The sequence below is a fragment of the Sebastes fasciatus genome, chromosome 17 (assembly GCF_043250625.1).
Source record: "Sebastes fasciatus isolate fSebFas1 chromosome 17, fSebFas1.pri, whole genome shotgun sequence".
NCBI lineage: Eukaryota > Metazoa > Chordata > Actinopteri > Perciformes > Sebastidae > Sebastes > Sebastes fasciatus.
The window spans coordinates 10,916,137-10,933,509 of record NC_133811.1 but is presented as its reverse complement, the minus strand read 5'-3'; the positions used below and the strand labels follow the sequence as shown (position 1 = coordinate 10,933,509).

Here is a 17,373-nt window from a genome sequence, read left to right as displayed (position 1 = left end):
ATCTCTGGTTGATCTAACATACTCACATGCCGTTAGGCAGCAGTAAGGAATGCTATCTGGAGTCACGCAGTGGAAATTGATTTTATGCATTCAAAGCATAAAAAAGCATTCTGGCCTCAAATATCTTTGCTGTAGGAATGATAGACTTTGAAGAATCAAATTCCTTTTGCCTGAGTAACATTGCATATTACATGAACTGTTCTCACATTCTCTTCCCAGCTCGTCACATACCGCCACTTTGTCACGCCCCTTGGCGTCACGCCCCTTGGCGTCACGCCTCGACGCCTGCGGTCGTGACAAAGCCTCGGTATTTAACGCCCTGGGAATGAGAACGGGCTATTTTTTTTTTTATGTATCACAGATTCATATACACAATAACAGCCCTTAAACACTTAAAATAAAAGTAAAACATTTTTCACAGTTCCAAGTCATCGTAGCGAATCATTTTACATCTGAGTATAATTCAACATAATAAAAAGACAACAACAATGCTGAAATCAAATATCTCTTCACATGCTGATCAGAGTCACTCATCCCTTAGTATCCATACAGAACTACAAACGAGCTACGTTAGTCTAAAGGCTAGATTAGGCATAATAAGCTTAACTAGCGCATGCGATCTCACTTTTATTTCTCTTGGCTAGAGTATGAGAATATAGAAAACGAGGCAGTTGCTTGTTCAATACAGTATTAAGATACAACAAACAGTCCACAGACATGGTACACTTTTGTACAAAAATGTTATATTAGTGCTTTTATTATGAAAAAATTGAATAAATCCTTTATTCCTGGAAAATAAGAAGTCCTGCTCAATAGGACTGTGTACTGCATTAGAGAGGAAGTGGCAGTCTGCTAAAATCTGATTCCTCAAATCAGCACAGGTTTAGAAATTTCAGCTGTGAGCTGATGCCTGTAGATTTATAAATATATACAAATATGGAATCTGTGTGTCTGCAAAGTCTCAAAGGACCAGTGTGTAACAATTAGGGGACTCTTTTGGCAGGAATGGAATATATTATTAATAAGTAAGTTTTCTATAGTGTATAATCACCTGAAAATAAGAATCGTTGTGTTTTCGTTACCTTAGAATGAGCCGTTTATATCTACATACGGAGCGGGTCCTCAGCTGACCGCCAAACAACCGGCTATCGGCCAGTAGCTAGTAGTGCTAGTGGCACGACATAAACAGAATTTAATGTAGTTGCAGGTTATTTACTAACACGCAGGGTAAAAGCACAGAACACAACCTCTTGCATCCATGGTCTGTGGTCTATTATACATCTATTTTGGATCCTTGACGTGAAAAAGATTGAGATTGTTCTCAAAATCTGTGTGCGGGATTTTTCTATCTTCCATTAATGTCCATCGCTCACTTTAGGCTCCTCTGGGAAGCCGCCGGGGCAAAAAGTTTAATAAATAAATAAGTAAGTAAATCATTATAATAGTATGCATATTTATATTGTTCAACACAGGCCATTTCGGTAGAGATATTAAAATTATGACAATAGAGTGGAAATAATTGTGTTTTACTTTTGCACGGCACTTTGTAGGCGGACGTTTTACTGGTGTCCGGTAGTAGCTTTTCAAATGGTAGAGGCGTAGCTCTGCTGCTGGGCGCTGACGTTGCAATGGAACGAACAATTGACTTTCATTTCTTGTCAACATACGTTTTTTGCCGTACTTCTCCTACATGCTTGGCACACGGGAAAAGTGTAAATTGGTTGCAACCTGCAACCTCACCACTAGATGCCACTAAATCGTACACACTGCTCCTTTAAGGGGAACTATTTATTCTGTCTCACCACATATGTAAGATATACATAAAGTTATAAAGTATAAATGTAAAGGACAACTATTCCTGACTCATGCAGGTGTTTACCTGCATCTGGTAAAACAGTACGCTGTTGATTTGGCTCGGCAGCACATATGACTGCATGTGTACCTGCATGCTAGTTTGGCGGGTTTGCATAGAGCTCTTTATCAGATCCTGACATGTTATTACATGGAGGATGTTAAGTTAAGTGCTCTATCTGGAGGCAGTATAATATTTGAATGATGGAAATGTGTGCAGCCTTTTACGCACACTCAGGCCTGGCTTGCTAGACGTCGTAGCTCCTGCTTGTCTGTGCTGCTGGGTGATTGGATAATATCCTCAGAGATCTCAGGGTTCTCCTTGTTTGGAGGCGAACTGTAGGAGACAAAACACACACTGAGCTGTTTGCAGAGGTTTGGGTCTTTGCATCGGAACAGACGGAGCAGTGAGACTTTGTATCCTGTTCAGGGTCACAGAGGCCGAGTAGCAAGGACACGTTAAAAGCACATAGCTCGAAAATAAAAACAGAGGTCACATTGTAGTACCTAGTCGTGTCCCAGTTCTCTGCGTCCTCCACCGTGTCAGGAAGAGGTCTGTCGGCAGTTTCGGGCAGAGCCAGGGCCAGGACAGCACCCAGCAACGGGGAAATAGCGAAGATGACCAGAGGTGTATTGGGGCTGTGGTCATGAAGCATGTTTATAATGGGAGCTAACACACCGCCAATCCTCGCAAACATGCCGGATACACCTATTCCCGTTTGCCTGTAGGTACACATGGGAGGTTTTAGAGACTTTGGGATCATGTGTGTATGTGAAAAGTAATTAAAACTGTACAGATAGACATGTCTCACCGAACCACAGTGGGGAATATCTCAGCCGTGTACACGTAGATTACAGCAAAGGAAGCTGTTATACCAAACTTCCCTACCATGGCAAGACCAGTCAGGACACTGGGATGATCTACAGACAGAAGCAGCGAAATTATCAAAGTGATGAAATACATTTGCATTCGTGTCAGAACTAAGGCTATCAATCGATTATATTATTTAATCGCAATTAATCACATGATTGTCTGTGATTAATCGCAAATTCATCGCAAATTTTGTATCTGTTCGAAACCTTAAAGGGAGATGCAGGAGTAGGCATATATGCTTGCTTTATGCAAATGTATGTATATATATGCATGTGATTATCATAAAGTGGGCATGTCTGTAAAGGGGAGACTCGTGGGCACCCATAGAACCCATTTTCATTCACATATCTTGAGATCAGAGGTCAAGGTACCCCTTTGAAAATGGCCATGATAGTTTTTCCTCGCCAAAATTAAGCGTTATTTAGCCTCCTTCCCGAAAAGCTAGTATGACATGGTTGCGTTAAAGAAATTAGTGCCACGAAAACAAATTTGCGTTAACGCATTGTTATCGCGTTCAATCAGAACACAACAAATACACATTGTCCATCCTACCTGCAGGGACAGCGAGCATGAGCAGACAGGCGAGCCCTCCAACAGCCAGAAACCCGCTTTGGGCGAGTCGGCGACTGAAGGGCAGGACGAGCAGGACGAGAGAACGAGCCGGGATCTCAACCAACCCGAACACAAACTGGGTCAAGTAGAGGTTTGTCCCTAGCCTGGAGACGCCCAGAGAGAGGCCGTAATACACCAGCACGTTCACAAACCTGGGGTGCACAGGAGGAACACGGATGGAAGACGAAATGGTGAAAGGAATATAGAATTTTTTTTTTTTTATTGATGTAAAAACAAAACTATAAAGCATACATGCATTCACACATACAGTACACTTTCAATTTACCAGAGGTAGAACAAAATGATAGACCTCTTCCTCATCTGAGGAGTTCGTACAAGATCCACTGCTGAATAACTTTGCTTCCCTCCACCTGAAATCTGACACTTCTCAACCTGGACACACATAAAACAAACCAAAAAAGCATTATTATTATTATTATTCAAATTTTCTATAGATATCGCAACAATATCGTTATCGTGAATTCTTTTGGGCACAATAATCGTGTAATAAAAATCTGATATCATGGGGCTGAGTGCCACAGACAGGGTAGAGAAGTTGGAAATGGACTAAAGCATTGTTGGTTTAGGTCTTTTTATGGGTTTGTTGACAATAATAAAAATATAGAGCAACACCATCCTTATCCTTTTATGAAAAGATTAGTCTTCAATAAGCCATAATGCACGCAGCAGGAAAAAAAATACATTAGGTTAGATCAGTCTTTCTCAAAGACTCGGTCGGGACCCACAGGTTGGTTATAGGAGATTTTATTAGGGTCACCAAATAAATTAGCAGAATTTCTGCCAGCATTTAAGATCAATATCTACAGTAGACCTTTGAGCCACGTGAGGAAGCCTGAATGTTCCTATAGTTCTGATAATTGTAGCGTACTTAAAACACTGAATCTAATATGAAAGGCTAGCGTACATTTAGTTTGTTTTACTGATGAGAGGAGGCTGTTAGCTCCGCCTAAATGCATTTATTTGGTTTCATTTATAAAGTATTTTTCAATAACACATGAATAAAAAAAGAGTAATTTATCAAAGCTATACCTCTTCAAAAAGGCTGGTTTACCTATTCAAGATAATATGATGTGGGAATGGCTTTTTTTTTTCATGATTTAAGGCCTATTGTGAATTGGGTCGCCATGGTTTGTCATTTTCAAAAAAGTGGGTCCCCAGAAACAACCCTGTGTGGGAAACACTGGCTTAGATAGCATGAGAGTGTATGGAGAAACATGCAGAGAGAGAGAGACACACTTGTACAGCAGGAGGTAAGACCCGGCCGTTGACGAGTGCTGCCTTGCGGAGGAGTGCGATGGCTTCCTCCTTCCGGTCGTTGGCCAACAACCACCTGGCCGACTGAGGAACCACCCTGACAGGAGATAGAGAGAGCAGACAGGGAGAGAAGAAAGAGTGGACAGAGGAGGAAATGTAGATCACAAAGAGGGCATTCATGTACTCTTATCAAAGAAAATTTATGAATACACAGTGGATCTAATGTTCAGATGCTCATTGATTTTCCCACCATATATAGAAGATGAGCAGGAAGCCTGGGGCTGATATAGCCAGTTGCAACTTTCTCCAGTCTCGTATCAGGTATGCTATTCCTGGTAGAAGCATGTAGCCCAGACCAAACGCGTAGTCGGTGGTGATGCCGGCTAGCATTCGCCTCTTGGTGCACGTCCACTCAGTGCCTTTGCAGGGTTAGGAAGGAGAGGAGAGGAAAGGAGAGGAGAGGAGAGGAGGAATCACGGGGAGAGGGTTAAACTGCGGTGGCGGTTGGAGCTTTAAGGTAGTGGAAGGAGTGGCAAGGGTTTGTGGGATTGGGCAAAAATAGCACAAAAAAGCATGAGCCATTATAACACTATCATTATAACAATATCTGTGCCTGCCAGTAACATTTTGAGTTTCCATATGTGAGGAATCCAAAGCTACAGTATCTGCTGAGTATCTGTGTTTTGTTAGTACCAAGTACAAAGGCATTGATGATGACTCCAGATATCGTGGCGCCAACTATAAAGCGAAGAATCACATAGACGGTGAAGTTGGGTGCAAAGGCCACAGCGACTCCAAACACAGTCTGAAGAGCGATGGACAGCAGCAGGATGAAACGTCGGCCATACCTTTGCACAGAGAGAGGAGCGGACATGAGTTGGCGCTTGCAGAAATGAGTGCATAGCATACAGTAAGTGAACCACTGTGACAGGGAGGGTGACACCAGGATATTCAAGCCAGGGTTAGTGTATGAAAACTGCCTTCAGGAATGTCAGTAGTATGTGAGCGTCTTAGTTTACCATGAACATTTAAATTCTATCAAAGAGTGAAACAGAAATATTTATGAAATTAAAAATCATACAATTTGTCACAAGATGTTTAAGGGACAAACATCCACTTTAAGTTCAATCCAATTAAAAAGAAACAGTCTCCAGTGAAACGCTGACTATGTTTACATGCACAAACATATTCCGTTTTTTGCTCTTATTCCAAAAAAGACAATATTCCTACTAAGCTGTTTACATGGCTAATAAAAATGAATATTCAATTAACATTCCTGTTTACATGCAGCCGTGCATATTAACATGACCGGAGGCGGACTTGTTTGACAGCGCAAACAGCACACGGGAGAAGTTTGCCTTTAGGGCATAGACTGTACAGAAGAAGTGGACCTAGTCACCGTGATGTCACCCGTCGGTTTGTGGACTGCCGTTTTGAAGCTTCAAGTTTGGCATTTTGGCCATCGCCATCTTGGTTTTTTGCAACCAGAAGTGACACGAGAGGGCGGAGCTAAGTACAACTGAACGCTGAATAAGTTATAATTAACTTTCATGAACTGAAAACAGTCTGTGAAAGAGTTGAAATCGTAAGACGATAACACAGACAACTCCCAGACCGGACAATGCCGTGGTAGCGACCTGTCAATCACAAGGTAGCCCCGCCCTAAAGCATACCCTACTTTATGGTCTAATTTACTCTAAATGGGACCATCATTTACTAAATGAACATCATGCTGTATTGAAGAAGACTTGAAACTAGCGATTGAGACCATAAACTCATTTTTACAATGTTTACTGAGGTAATAAATCAAGTGAGAAGTAGGGCCATTTTCTCATAGACTTCTATAGAATCAGCCTTCTTTTTGCAACAATAATAAACCCTTTGGCAGAAAGCCTTGAAGGCAAACTTCTCCCATGTGCATGCGAACACAGCCTCCCTTTTTCATTCCTTCAACCACCTTCTTGAAAAGGTCGGCATTGGGATATCTGCGCATATCCAAAAACCTGTAGATATCCAAGTCTTTCATGATGGTTAAAAGTAGGTGTGTTTTTCCTTCCGACCAGAAACGTGGGCTTTTGTTTTGGGCATGCATCTCTGCAAACTGTCAGCTAGTTGGTTTGTGTACAACACACAGAGCTGGCCGTAAACATTCAAGAGGCTGTGTGTCTCAAACTGCCGTAAAAAACCCAATTGAGACGCATATTCCGAATGTATTCCAAATATGACAATATTCAGATTTTGACACAAGTCATATAAACAGCATATCCCGTATGGATATTCTGAATTAGTCCTTATTCCGAATGGAGCATTTTCGGATTAAGACATGTGGGATATGCCGATATTATTCAGGTTTTAGGAGCATTCTTTGGACATGTATACAATGCATGTGGAATATGTGTCTCAGTTGTGGTTTTTACGGCAGTTTGCGACACGCGGCCTCTTGCCTTTTTACGACAGCTCTGTTAGTTGTACACAAATTTTGAGTGTCAAACACTTCATTTCCTGCATTCTGGTGAATTTTTATGCGCCAATTTCTGCCTTTTCTGCATCAAGATAAGGTGGAAATGGCTTTATATCTTGAGGTTAGAGGTCAAGGGACCCCTTTGAAAATCGCCATGCCCGTTTTCCCCTAGTTTTTAGCCTAACTTCGGAGCATTATTTAGTCTCCTTCCCAACAAGCTAACATTGCATGGTTGGTACTAATTCCTCAGGTTTTCTAGTTGCATATGATACCAGCATCTTCTCTCTAGCTTTAAGACTGAGCCTGCTACAGCCTCTACAGTGGGTCTCTGAGGGTTTGAGTCTAAAATCACCACTGCAATGTAAACAGTTTAGAATGAATATCGTCTTTTTTGGAATAAGGGCAAAAAACTGAATATTTTGTGCTTGTAAATGCAGTCATTGTCAGTCAAACCCTAGTGTGAAACTTTAGCCGACTCAGTCTGCCACATTTGAAGCAGGCAGGTGGACCCAATTGCAGAGACAGAAACAGGAACTACAGGATATTTTCCAACTTGATACGACAAATGAACTGAACAATAACAGGCAGGTATAAATACCCAGGGTGCTAATCACCAGACATGGCACAGCTGGAGTGAGCAAGGAACTGGAATAAGGAATGAAAAACTCTGATCGGGTAACAAGACAACGAGGATGGGCAACACAGGAAGGGCTGACGAGGGCGTAACAGTTGCAGGGCTACAGGAACACATGAGGAACATACAGAGGAAGCACAGGAAAAGCAGTGTATATCAGAAAAACAGAACTGTACCCTAAAGCAAACAAAAAAACACCAGAACCCAACGTAAATCTCAGATTACAAACAGTGCAAATGGTTTAGGGTGGACGTAATCTAAAAAGCACTAAAAAACAGCTGAAAACACCAAGGAGTCCAACAGAGCCATGACACAATGAGCATGAAGTGGCCTTTTCTTACACGTGGCTGCCACGTATGTGTCTGCTGTCCCACTGCAGCCATGCTTTGATGCTGAGGGTTTGGCTGTGTGTCGTATCTGTACAAAGTCAGAGGCTCCAGGCTAAGGACTTAAAACATTCCTTTTTAGCAGAACCTATATGACTTTTAATTAACCTTGCTGGTTGCTGCTTTTATGCTCATATTTTTACGATGTTAGCTTTTTATCTCCGTTTTTACCTGCTTTTAACTTATAGCACTTTGAGATTTGTTTTAAATGTAAAGTGCGTTACAAATAAAATGTATTATTATTATTATTATTATTATTATTAATAATAAGAGAGAGCAGTGAAGCCTACCTGTCAGCCATGGCTCCAAACAGCACAGATCCCACCAACAGCCCAAACATGTAGATAGACGAACTGAGACTGTTCAGTCCAGCTTTGTCACACACCAGGTCCCACTGGTAGGAAGGAAAACCAAAGAAGAAGTGATTGCAAGATGAAACACACCATTTATTTCTCCTTCATAGACTGATGCCTGTACAAGTGTTCAAGCAGGAATCACTGTGAGTCAAAAGTCCATAATGACATTATTATGAATGGTAATGTTTGGTACCAGGGCTGCATTTCAGCTGTGCAAAGCAAAAAGCTGCAGGTTCACTGTGTTGCAGTTGCTTTATTGTAATATGATTACCGTGCAACTATCATTGGGAAAATGTCAACATGCATCATAGAGCACAATATTAACAGCCATAGTAGGGCCTTAAAGTGTCAGTAGGCCTTATATTTTTGGCATCTTTGGGCTCCATAATAACCTTTCAACATATTGTAATTCAAGTGTTCTGAGAGAAAACTAGACTTCTGCACCTCCTCATGGCTCTGTTTTCAGGCTTTAAAAATGTACTTTGACCAATCACAGGTCATTTCAGAGAGCGAGCGTTCCTATTGAGCCTTCCTATTGGCTGTGCTCCGGCTGGTGGGTGGTGCTTGGTATTTCTTTAACTGATCTCAACATGGCTTCCGGGTCACAAACTTTCTCATTTTACAGCTAAACAGTACACTACAAGATGTTTCTGAAAACATTTGAGGCGAGAAATAGGCATGACAATAACAGAATATTGATTCATATTTGATCAGCGCTGCCTAGTTTGACCATTTGATCGGAGTTTGAGAGTGATTGACAGCTGCTCAGAGACGGCAAGGCTCCAGCTCGGCTCTGATTGGTTGTTTTTCCTCCGGTCTGTGAAATCTTGCAGATGTCATTATAGGAGCACCAGAGGACACAGAGGCACGTCGTTTTATAAAAATAACTTCTTTTAATCATATTTGCTCCATTTCTACCAACTGCTGCACTAATAATAATATGTTGTGTGTTTATGTTCTTGAATGTATTAGTTCATTTTTTATTTTGTTTAAAGAATTTAAGAAGCAGATTGGGTGCTCATGAGGCTTAATAGTAAACTAAATTGCATTATTAATTTCTACAGTGGAAAAACTGCATGTTTCCATGCAGGAGCATGAATCTGGGAAGGATTAAAATTGCATCATTTTTTCCCCCCTGCAATAACAGATCATACTTGATATGCACACCATGCATCCTATATTGTACCTCAGTGACTGTTGTACTCTGGAAAGTCTCCTTGCTGTACACCCATCCGCGGCCACATGGCACGCGCTCAGTCCGGTTGTCCTCCTGCTGCAGGACATCGGATGAGAAGCAGGAGGACTCCGAGAGGAGGCTGAAGTTCAGGCTGAGTGTCCCCGGGAAGGAGGACTGATTCCCGGCCACTGAGATGGAGCTGTCCCGGCAGCGGTGGGGCGGCGTCGATCCGGTGAAGATGCTCACCATCATGTGGAAGGCGAGGAGGATCTGGGGTAAACAAATCCATACGTACAAGGTCTTCTGATATCTACCAAAGCCTCCGATGGCAGAGAGGATCTGGTCGAAATTCATTTTCTGGGGAAATATATAGGTCAAAGTGTAGACTGATGTCTCTCTATAGCTCTATAGGATCAGGAGGAAGAGGAGGATGGCTGTTAAGTGTAAACACCCAGCAGACAATGCATCAGAGGAGAAGGGCGTGTTGTTCAGGAGGTAAACAAACAGCATCCATCAGTTTACTAATATGACCCATCTTTAGCAGTCTTCAAATGACCTGAAGAAAACTGGTGTCATCTTCCTTCTGACACTTCTCACCTTGCTGCAAGCATCATCTATTCTCTCCAAACGAGGAGAGGTCGATGCACTTGATGATTTACAAAGACAAATAAGTCTGATGCATGAAAAACTAAATACAAAAATTGTATGTTTATGTCCTCTGAGGCTGTCCTCTGCTGCCATCTGCTGGTGACAGATTGAATTACAGTGAGTCTCCTCTGCCTTCCATCACTGGTATCAGTGAAACATAATGTATTTGTGGTCATTGTTATTATAGGTCCCTGTTTCTGCTGTACAGTCAAAAGGGGATATGGTTGACAATTACTAAGGTCAACAGGTCAGGTGCTGCATTAATCTCACTAGCTCTGCTGCCTTCAAGGTGTGCCCCAATAACAGAATCAGTTTTATTTGCAAAGTACATACATACAAGGACTTTTTTATGCATCTCTCTAAGCATACTTACACAGAAATAGGGTTACAGTTTAAGGACAAAGACAACAAAGCTGGACAAATAAAGGTAAAGAATAGACGGCGCTGTTATGTATACAAGTAGTGATAAAATAGGTGTACATATAAATATTGTATTAATAAATATAAAGTACCAATGACCAACAATAAAATAAAAAATAAAATAAAAATGTCTATATACAAGTCAAGTGTTCTTTAAGTGTTAACAATACAAATAGTGCAGATAAATAAATGGATATACGGGGACTGGATGATTATGTCCAGTATGTACATGTATACATGTCTATATACTGTATGTACAGTGTGTAGGATAACTTTCCTCTGTCATACTCTGCAGACTGATACTACTTTATAGGCTGTATTCAAGACAAAACAAATGGACCTGTTGAAATGCAGTCTTCTGATGGTGGTGTTATATATTGTACAGATTGTAAATTAATATAAATATATATAAATATAATAATAATAAAATGTAATAATAATAATAATAATAATTATAAATAAAATTGAGTTGAACTGACTATACAACAAAATGGAGATATTTGAAATGTAATATTTAGGGTTACAGTTGGGTAAGGGACTTGTAAAATCCACAAAATAGGAAAATACTAGTAGGAATATAATAACTCTGACTAATTCAGTAGGCCTTATATGATTGCTGAGTAAATACACCATTGATGTGTGATGACAGAATACACTGAATAGGCTTTGTACAGTACTTGTAATTGATGTATACAGGCCATGCAATAGAAAACACTGACAACACTGTGTTACTAGTCATCATAGAGCTGTAAGTAGCGTGGAGCACAGGTTTGAATCAGTGAAACCACTCATCACATCAAACATCAAGCATAGATCATAAATATATAGATAATAATACAAGAAGGACCCAAAGTAGCACAGAGGTTACCTTAAACCATCATACAGAGTACCAATATTCTACAAATACCCTAGTGTTTTATTTATTTTGGAGTTAGGCCTTTTTATTCCCTTGGGCTTATACGTTTCATTGCACTCTGCAAAACCTAACGCAGCCAGTTACAGCTTTGTCAGGTCCAGAGTAGTGGGGGTGAGGAATGGCTGACTCAGCCAGTTATTCTCTGGAGAACAATGTCTCCTCTCTCTGGTCAAGTGGGAGGCGATTGCTGCAGATTCATAAGAATTAGTTTCATGTTTTAGTCAGTGTTCAATTTTAAAAAGCCTGTTTTCATATAGTATGTGGGTGGAAGGATGTTTTTATTCATAATAATCCACCTTGCTGGGGAATCATGTCTGTATGTTGATCAAATGTAGTAAAACATATAATTAAATTAAATTAAATTAAATTAAAAACATTTTTTTTAATTTATTATTTACTCTACATGTCTGTTATAAACAGTAGCCTGTCCCCTTCCGGTTGTGGGTGCTCGTGACGTCACTGATGCCTGATCCAGACCGGGTTGGGTGCTGCTGGTTTGGGTGTCTGGATGGCAGCAGCGAGAAAAACTGTCAAGTCAGATAGAGTTCACCAGGAAGCTACTAGATGTTCCTTTAAAATTAAAAGCACAAAAAGTCTATTCCAAATTTCTAAAATAAAAAATAATAATAAATAAAAAAGACTAATGATATATATATATATAGGTGTTCATAACCAATAACCAATAGAATACACTTTAAGTCATCAGGTGAAAATATGAATCAATCTATTGCAGATTATAGCACATTATTACATTTATCCTGTATAGACATTGGAGCTCCTTTTCCATTTTTGGTTTAGTTTTTGCTTAGTTTGACACTGACAATCCTCCATTAAAGTATCTTCACATTGGAAATAAAGGCCTTTATAGTTTTGAATATATGCAATAATAAGGACATTGAGGAAAAACATAACAGAAAATAGGAATAATCCTTTACTTAACTAAAAGTTAAAAATACCACACTGTAAAAATACTCTCTTACAAGTAAAAGTCCTGCATTTAAAATTCTGTTTGAGTAAAAGTACTAGAGTATTACCAGCAAAATGTACTTAGAGTAGCAAAACTAAAATTCTTCAATACGCAAAATGGCCCCTTTCAGGGTGTTTAATTATGGAAACTTCAATGTCCCAAAAGATTATAAATACTTTTTCTTCAAACTTATATACACAAGATGATAAGTTATTATCGTTATTTTATTGTATTATATATTATATATATATATTAATCTACCAATGCATAACATATGTATCTTTTATTTTGAGATTAATTCTAACCTTGTTTTATTTACGTATTAATTTTTACCTTTATTGTATTGTATTATATTATGTATTATTGCCTTTTATGCACTTTTCTATGTTTTAACTATGTATACCTGTATTGAGACAGATCCTAACCCACTCTTTTTTTAAATGCACTGTATAAATAAACTGACTTGATTTATGAGGTTAAAATGTGTTCACTGATGAGTCTTTTATTTTGAAGGCGGTGAGCAGCAGTCTTGTGGTTCTCCTCCTGGCTGGCTTCACGGTGGTGAGAGGAGGCTCCGGAGAGAGTGAGAGACAAGAGGAAGAGACAGAGCGAGATGGCTGAAGGGAAGGAAGAGAGGACCGGGTCAAGAGCGACTATGGAGAGCACCCTAAGGTGACCTTGATCATCCGGAGCTGTGGAGAGAGTCTATAGACCAGAGAAATAGATCCGCCCGGCCTGAACCCAGACTGTCTGACAGCCAGGGACCGTCTCTACCTGCTCATCCGAGGGACAAGCATCAATATCTAAGGATTATCTCATCTCTCATCTGCACCAGAGTCCCCCTTTGCGTTGGATCAGTCACTACTGAGAGTGAGTATATATGCTCTGCTGCTTTCACACATTTCAATGGCGATGTCATCATCATGAGGTCAGCTGATCATGTTCTGTGTGTTACTGTAAGGACACACGATTTATGGAAACCTCAGATCCGCATCCTGCTGACGTGACCTGCTGATGTAGATGAAGCCCCACCCTCAGACAGACAGACAGCATTCAAATAACATTGTTTATGTCACATGCATGAATGAACCCCTGGCCTATTTACTGGGGACCTGCTGCCCATGCAGCAGCATTCACTGCAGGACTGTATATTCATATTCTTTTTCACTGTAGGACATTTAGTTATTTTTTTATTTATTTTTTATTTAAAAAGGATCCCCATTAGGTGATACCAATGGCACCAGCTATAGTCTTCCTGGGGTCTGAAATCAAGTACATTACATTTATCACATACATACATATACAACATCATATTTGTGTTACACTAATAACATTCAAATTTTCCAAACTTATATAAATTTACATTCATACACATCTTCCACAACCATTTAGCCTCAAGGCCCATCATCAGGGACATCATGTAGACATATCATTTTACTGATTTTATTTTGGGTTATTTTAAAAGAGCAACCACCCTGATTGTAGGTTTTTCTTTCCTCACTGTTAGATCCCAAATTATAGTTCAGTAAATATATTCTAAATCCTCAAAAACATGCAGCACTTTGACTCCACATTATAGGGCTGTGTATTGGCAAGAATTTTGGCGATACGATATGTAGCATGATACAGGGATTATGATTCAATATACCGCCATACTATAAGCAAGGCAATATATATATTGCGATTTTTCAAATCTAATTTTACGACAAATGTTATAGTATAAAGATCACACCACCGTATGCATAACATCTGAGTAAAAAAAAGTTTACTTTTTTTATGCAATCAGAACAGTAGGATCTGCATTTTAATTTATCACAGAGGGTACTTACACTGGGAGGGAGCAGATCTTTGCAAATTAACTAATGCACTGGCTAAATTAATATTTGTATGTAAACTATTAATAAAAATCGATACAGTATAACAAAACATAATATTGCGATACTCTATATTATCGATTTTTTCTTACACCCCTACTCCACATCCTTGGGGTTTAATATATGTCTTTATGGAGATATTTTAAATAACTTTTACTCTCCAAGAGCTCATCCTTTTGGTCCTTTTTGAAGACCTGAAGATGAGGATTGACATATATGGTTGAGTTGGTTGGGGCCTGTTAAAATGCATGCCCTTTAATCCCCAAATCTGCATGTGAATGTTGGCAGTTTCAACCTGAAATCACCTTTCATCCACATATTATGTAATTCTGGAACAGCCCCATTGAAACAGGTTTTTACAGGCCAAATAATTAATTTCCTCCAAAACGCTAGCCAGCCAACAGAGAGTGAATAAAGCTGCCGCAATGAGAAAGACGTCCCAAGGTTGTATTGCTGCTGCTCAGAGAACAGAGCATGTGCAAGCAAAAGCGTCTGTTCACCTTCATGCGTGAGCATTTTATGTCAGATGCACTCATCCATCATCAGCTCCATCTTTTATCTCACGCAAGTACAGAGACAGCCGCCTATTCATGCAACTGACTACAGACCTCGTCTCTATTTATATACTCCTAGCCGCGTCGCTGGCTGTTTGATCTGACACTCAGGTGAATTTCATGATGCACATCTGTGGTGTGTTTACTGACTGCAGGCTGCTGTGCATCTGCAGCGACACACTGCAGAATAAAGCTGGAAGGTCGCTATGCACGAGCACTGCTGTACCTACTTCAGATAGGGGGCTCAGGATCAAACTAGGCTGCATCAGTAGTCTGCGCTGTGAGGAGGAGGGCCTCCCTCGGTGATTGCGAGGTCAGGAGGTGTGTGTTGCAGTGTTGGCTAGTGGTTCAAGAGCTTGTCCCTTAAATTCAATACCCGTGTTGGCACGCATTCTTGCAGCACAAGTGGCCTTGAAACTCAGAACCCCTCGCAGCCCAAGAGCCACTGTTCTGTGGTTTTACCTGCCGTCTGAACTCCTATTAGTGGAGAACAAAGAAACTAGAAATACCACCTTGCGGTTGTACGCCTCCGCCAACCAGTCAAGTTACAGTTTACATCCATGTTTATCCAAAAATCTAAAATTCACAGTGTCACAGGTTCAAATTCGTTCAAATCCGGCTTGGTGCCCTTCTGTGTGGAGTTTGCATGTTCTCCCCGTGTTAGCGTGGGTTTTCTCCGGGTTCTCCACTTTCCTCTCACAGTCTAAAGACATGCAGGTTAGGTTAATTCTTGACTCTAAATTGCCCGTAGGTGTGAATGTGAGCTTGAATGGTTGTCTGTCTCCATGTGTCAGCCCTGTGATAGACATGCGACCTGTCCAGGGTGTACCCCGCCTTCGCCCAATGTCAGCTGTGATCGGCTTCAGCCCCTGAATAGGATTACGGTTACAGATAATGGATGGGTGGATGGATGTCATAATTAACGTATGAATTCTTGAGTTATGGCTAAAAAAATTGTTTCATGAGGTCAGAGTGACCTTTTATTCTAATCAGGTCATCCTGCAGTCCAAGTGGACATTGTGCCAAATTTCAAGAAGTTCCCTCCAGGTGTTCCTGAGATATCACTTTCACGAGAATGGGGCGGATGGACGGACAACTCAAAAACATAATGCCTCTGATAATGACCAATTAAGTGATGCGCTTTCATTATGTGATAATATCAAGAGTTGCTCTTAACCCCCTTTCATTTCCCGACAGATGAGGAGGAGTGGTGTCTGCAGTGGACGGGCTGTGATTTCTTCAGCTTGCTGGCAGGCAGCACAGTGCCGACTCAGCACTTGAAGTTAAAGACTCTGTAGGGAAAGCGAGAGGCGTATAGATTAGTGTGGACTTTGTCTGTATGACTCTGTAAAGGTTTCTTCTTCTCTCCATCCTTCCGTCCTTCCTCCCAATCTCTCCTCTCCAGGTTTGTTGTACCAGTCAAGTGGATCTGCTGCTGACCCAGAGGAGCTCCAGCTCCAGAGGCCCATGGCCCTTGTTTCTCTCCACCAGTGAGAGGTGAGCCAAGCTGGCTTCCCCGGCCCCCTCCCCGCCCCCGGCTCCAGACCTGGACCCGGACCCGGACCCAGATCCCGAGCGGCGGCACACCCACGAGGAGCAATATGTGAGCGTGGGCGAGTCCAGCCAGCCCGACAAACTCCCGGCGCCGCCCGACTGCAGGGACGCCGAGACCATCACAGGTGTGTGTGTGTGTGCATGTTAAGGTTAAGAAAAGAGCCTTGATTTCAGTTTGTATTAAGGAGCATCCAGCGGGTTGTTTGTGACAGCATGAAAGGATTGCATCTTCTACTGAACTCAAAACATCAAAATCTCCAAATATAGCTGCATAGTTTGCACATGACATCAGCAAAATGTAACTTGCTGTTCCTCCTCCTTTAGAATTTGTAATGTAGAACTAATTTCTTTGTTGTTGTCTAATTTTCTGTGTCATAAAGTAATGCTGCTTTAAATACATGATGCCCCAAATGGCATCCTTTTAATAAAATCGAATCATGAAAAGATTATATACAGTTTTAATGGTTATTGTTTCAGCACAAACTGTTTTCACAAAGACCACAACAAGTATTGTCAACACTTGAGGTGTACTTCAGGTATCAAAAATACTTGTTATTGCAGAAAAATGCAAGTGTTATATGTTTAATACTGAATCATTAATGTGTAATGTCTTAGCTGGTCAAGGTGGAGCTAACTACTTTATATACTGTTGGGTATTCAAATTGTAAAATGATCATGGTTTTTGCATGTACAGTACAAACGTAATCTGCAAAGTAACTGGTAACTAAAACTGTCAGATATGTGTAGTGGTGTAAAAAGTACAACATCTGTCTCTGAATGTAATCTGGTAGAAGTATAAAGTTACATACAGTGG

At 40.7% G+C, this 17,373-nt stretch overlaps 1 protein-coding gene across 1 annotated transcript; it reads right to left on the bottom strand.

The window, feature by feature from the left end:
• Positions 1 to 267: 267 nt before the first annotated feature.
• On the bottom strand, positions 268 to 10,350 carry LOC141753760 (solute carrier family 22 member 6-B). Its single transcript, XM_074612302.1, has 10 exons — positions 9,636 to 10,350; positions 8,384 to 8,487; positions 5,306 to 5,460; positions 4,863 to 5,031; positions 4,595 to 4,709; positions 3,624 to 3,730; positions 3,278 to 3,489; positions 2,664 to 2,772; positions 2,359 to 2,574; positions 268 to 2,188 (listed from the first exon to the last, which is right to left on the bottom strand). The coding sequence occupies exons 1-10, from the start codon at positions 9,978 to 9,980 to the stop codon at positions 2,086 to 2,088; spliced, it is 1,635 nt and encodes a 544-aa protein (XP_074468403.1). The 5' UTR covers positions 9,981 to 10,350; the 3' UTR covers positions 268 to 2,085.
• Between the last annotated feature and the right edge of the window lie 7,023 nt (positions 10,351 to 17,373).

Bases quoted from the DNA above. Each gene is read 5' to 3' on its own strand.
- LOC141753760 (XM_074612302.1), bottom strand. From the start codon at position 9,980: ATGAATTTCGACCAGATCCTCTCTGCCATCGGAGGCTTTGGTAGATAT. The intron at 8,488-9,635 runs GTACAATATAGG...CCTTCCTACCAG, and splicing joins AGAGTACAACAGTCACTGAG to TGGGACCTGGTGTGTGACAA. The intron at 2,773-3,277 runs GTAGGATGGACA...TTCTGTCTGTAG, and splicing joins CATGCTCGCTGTCCCTGCAG to ATCATCCCAGTGTCCTGACT.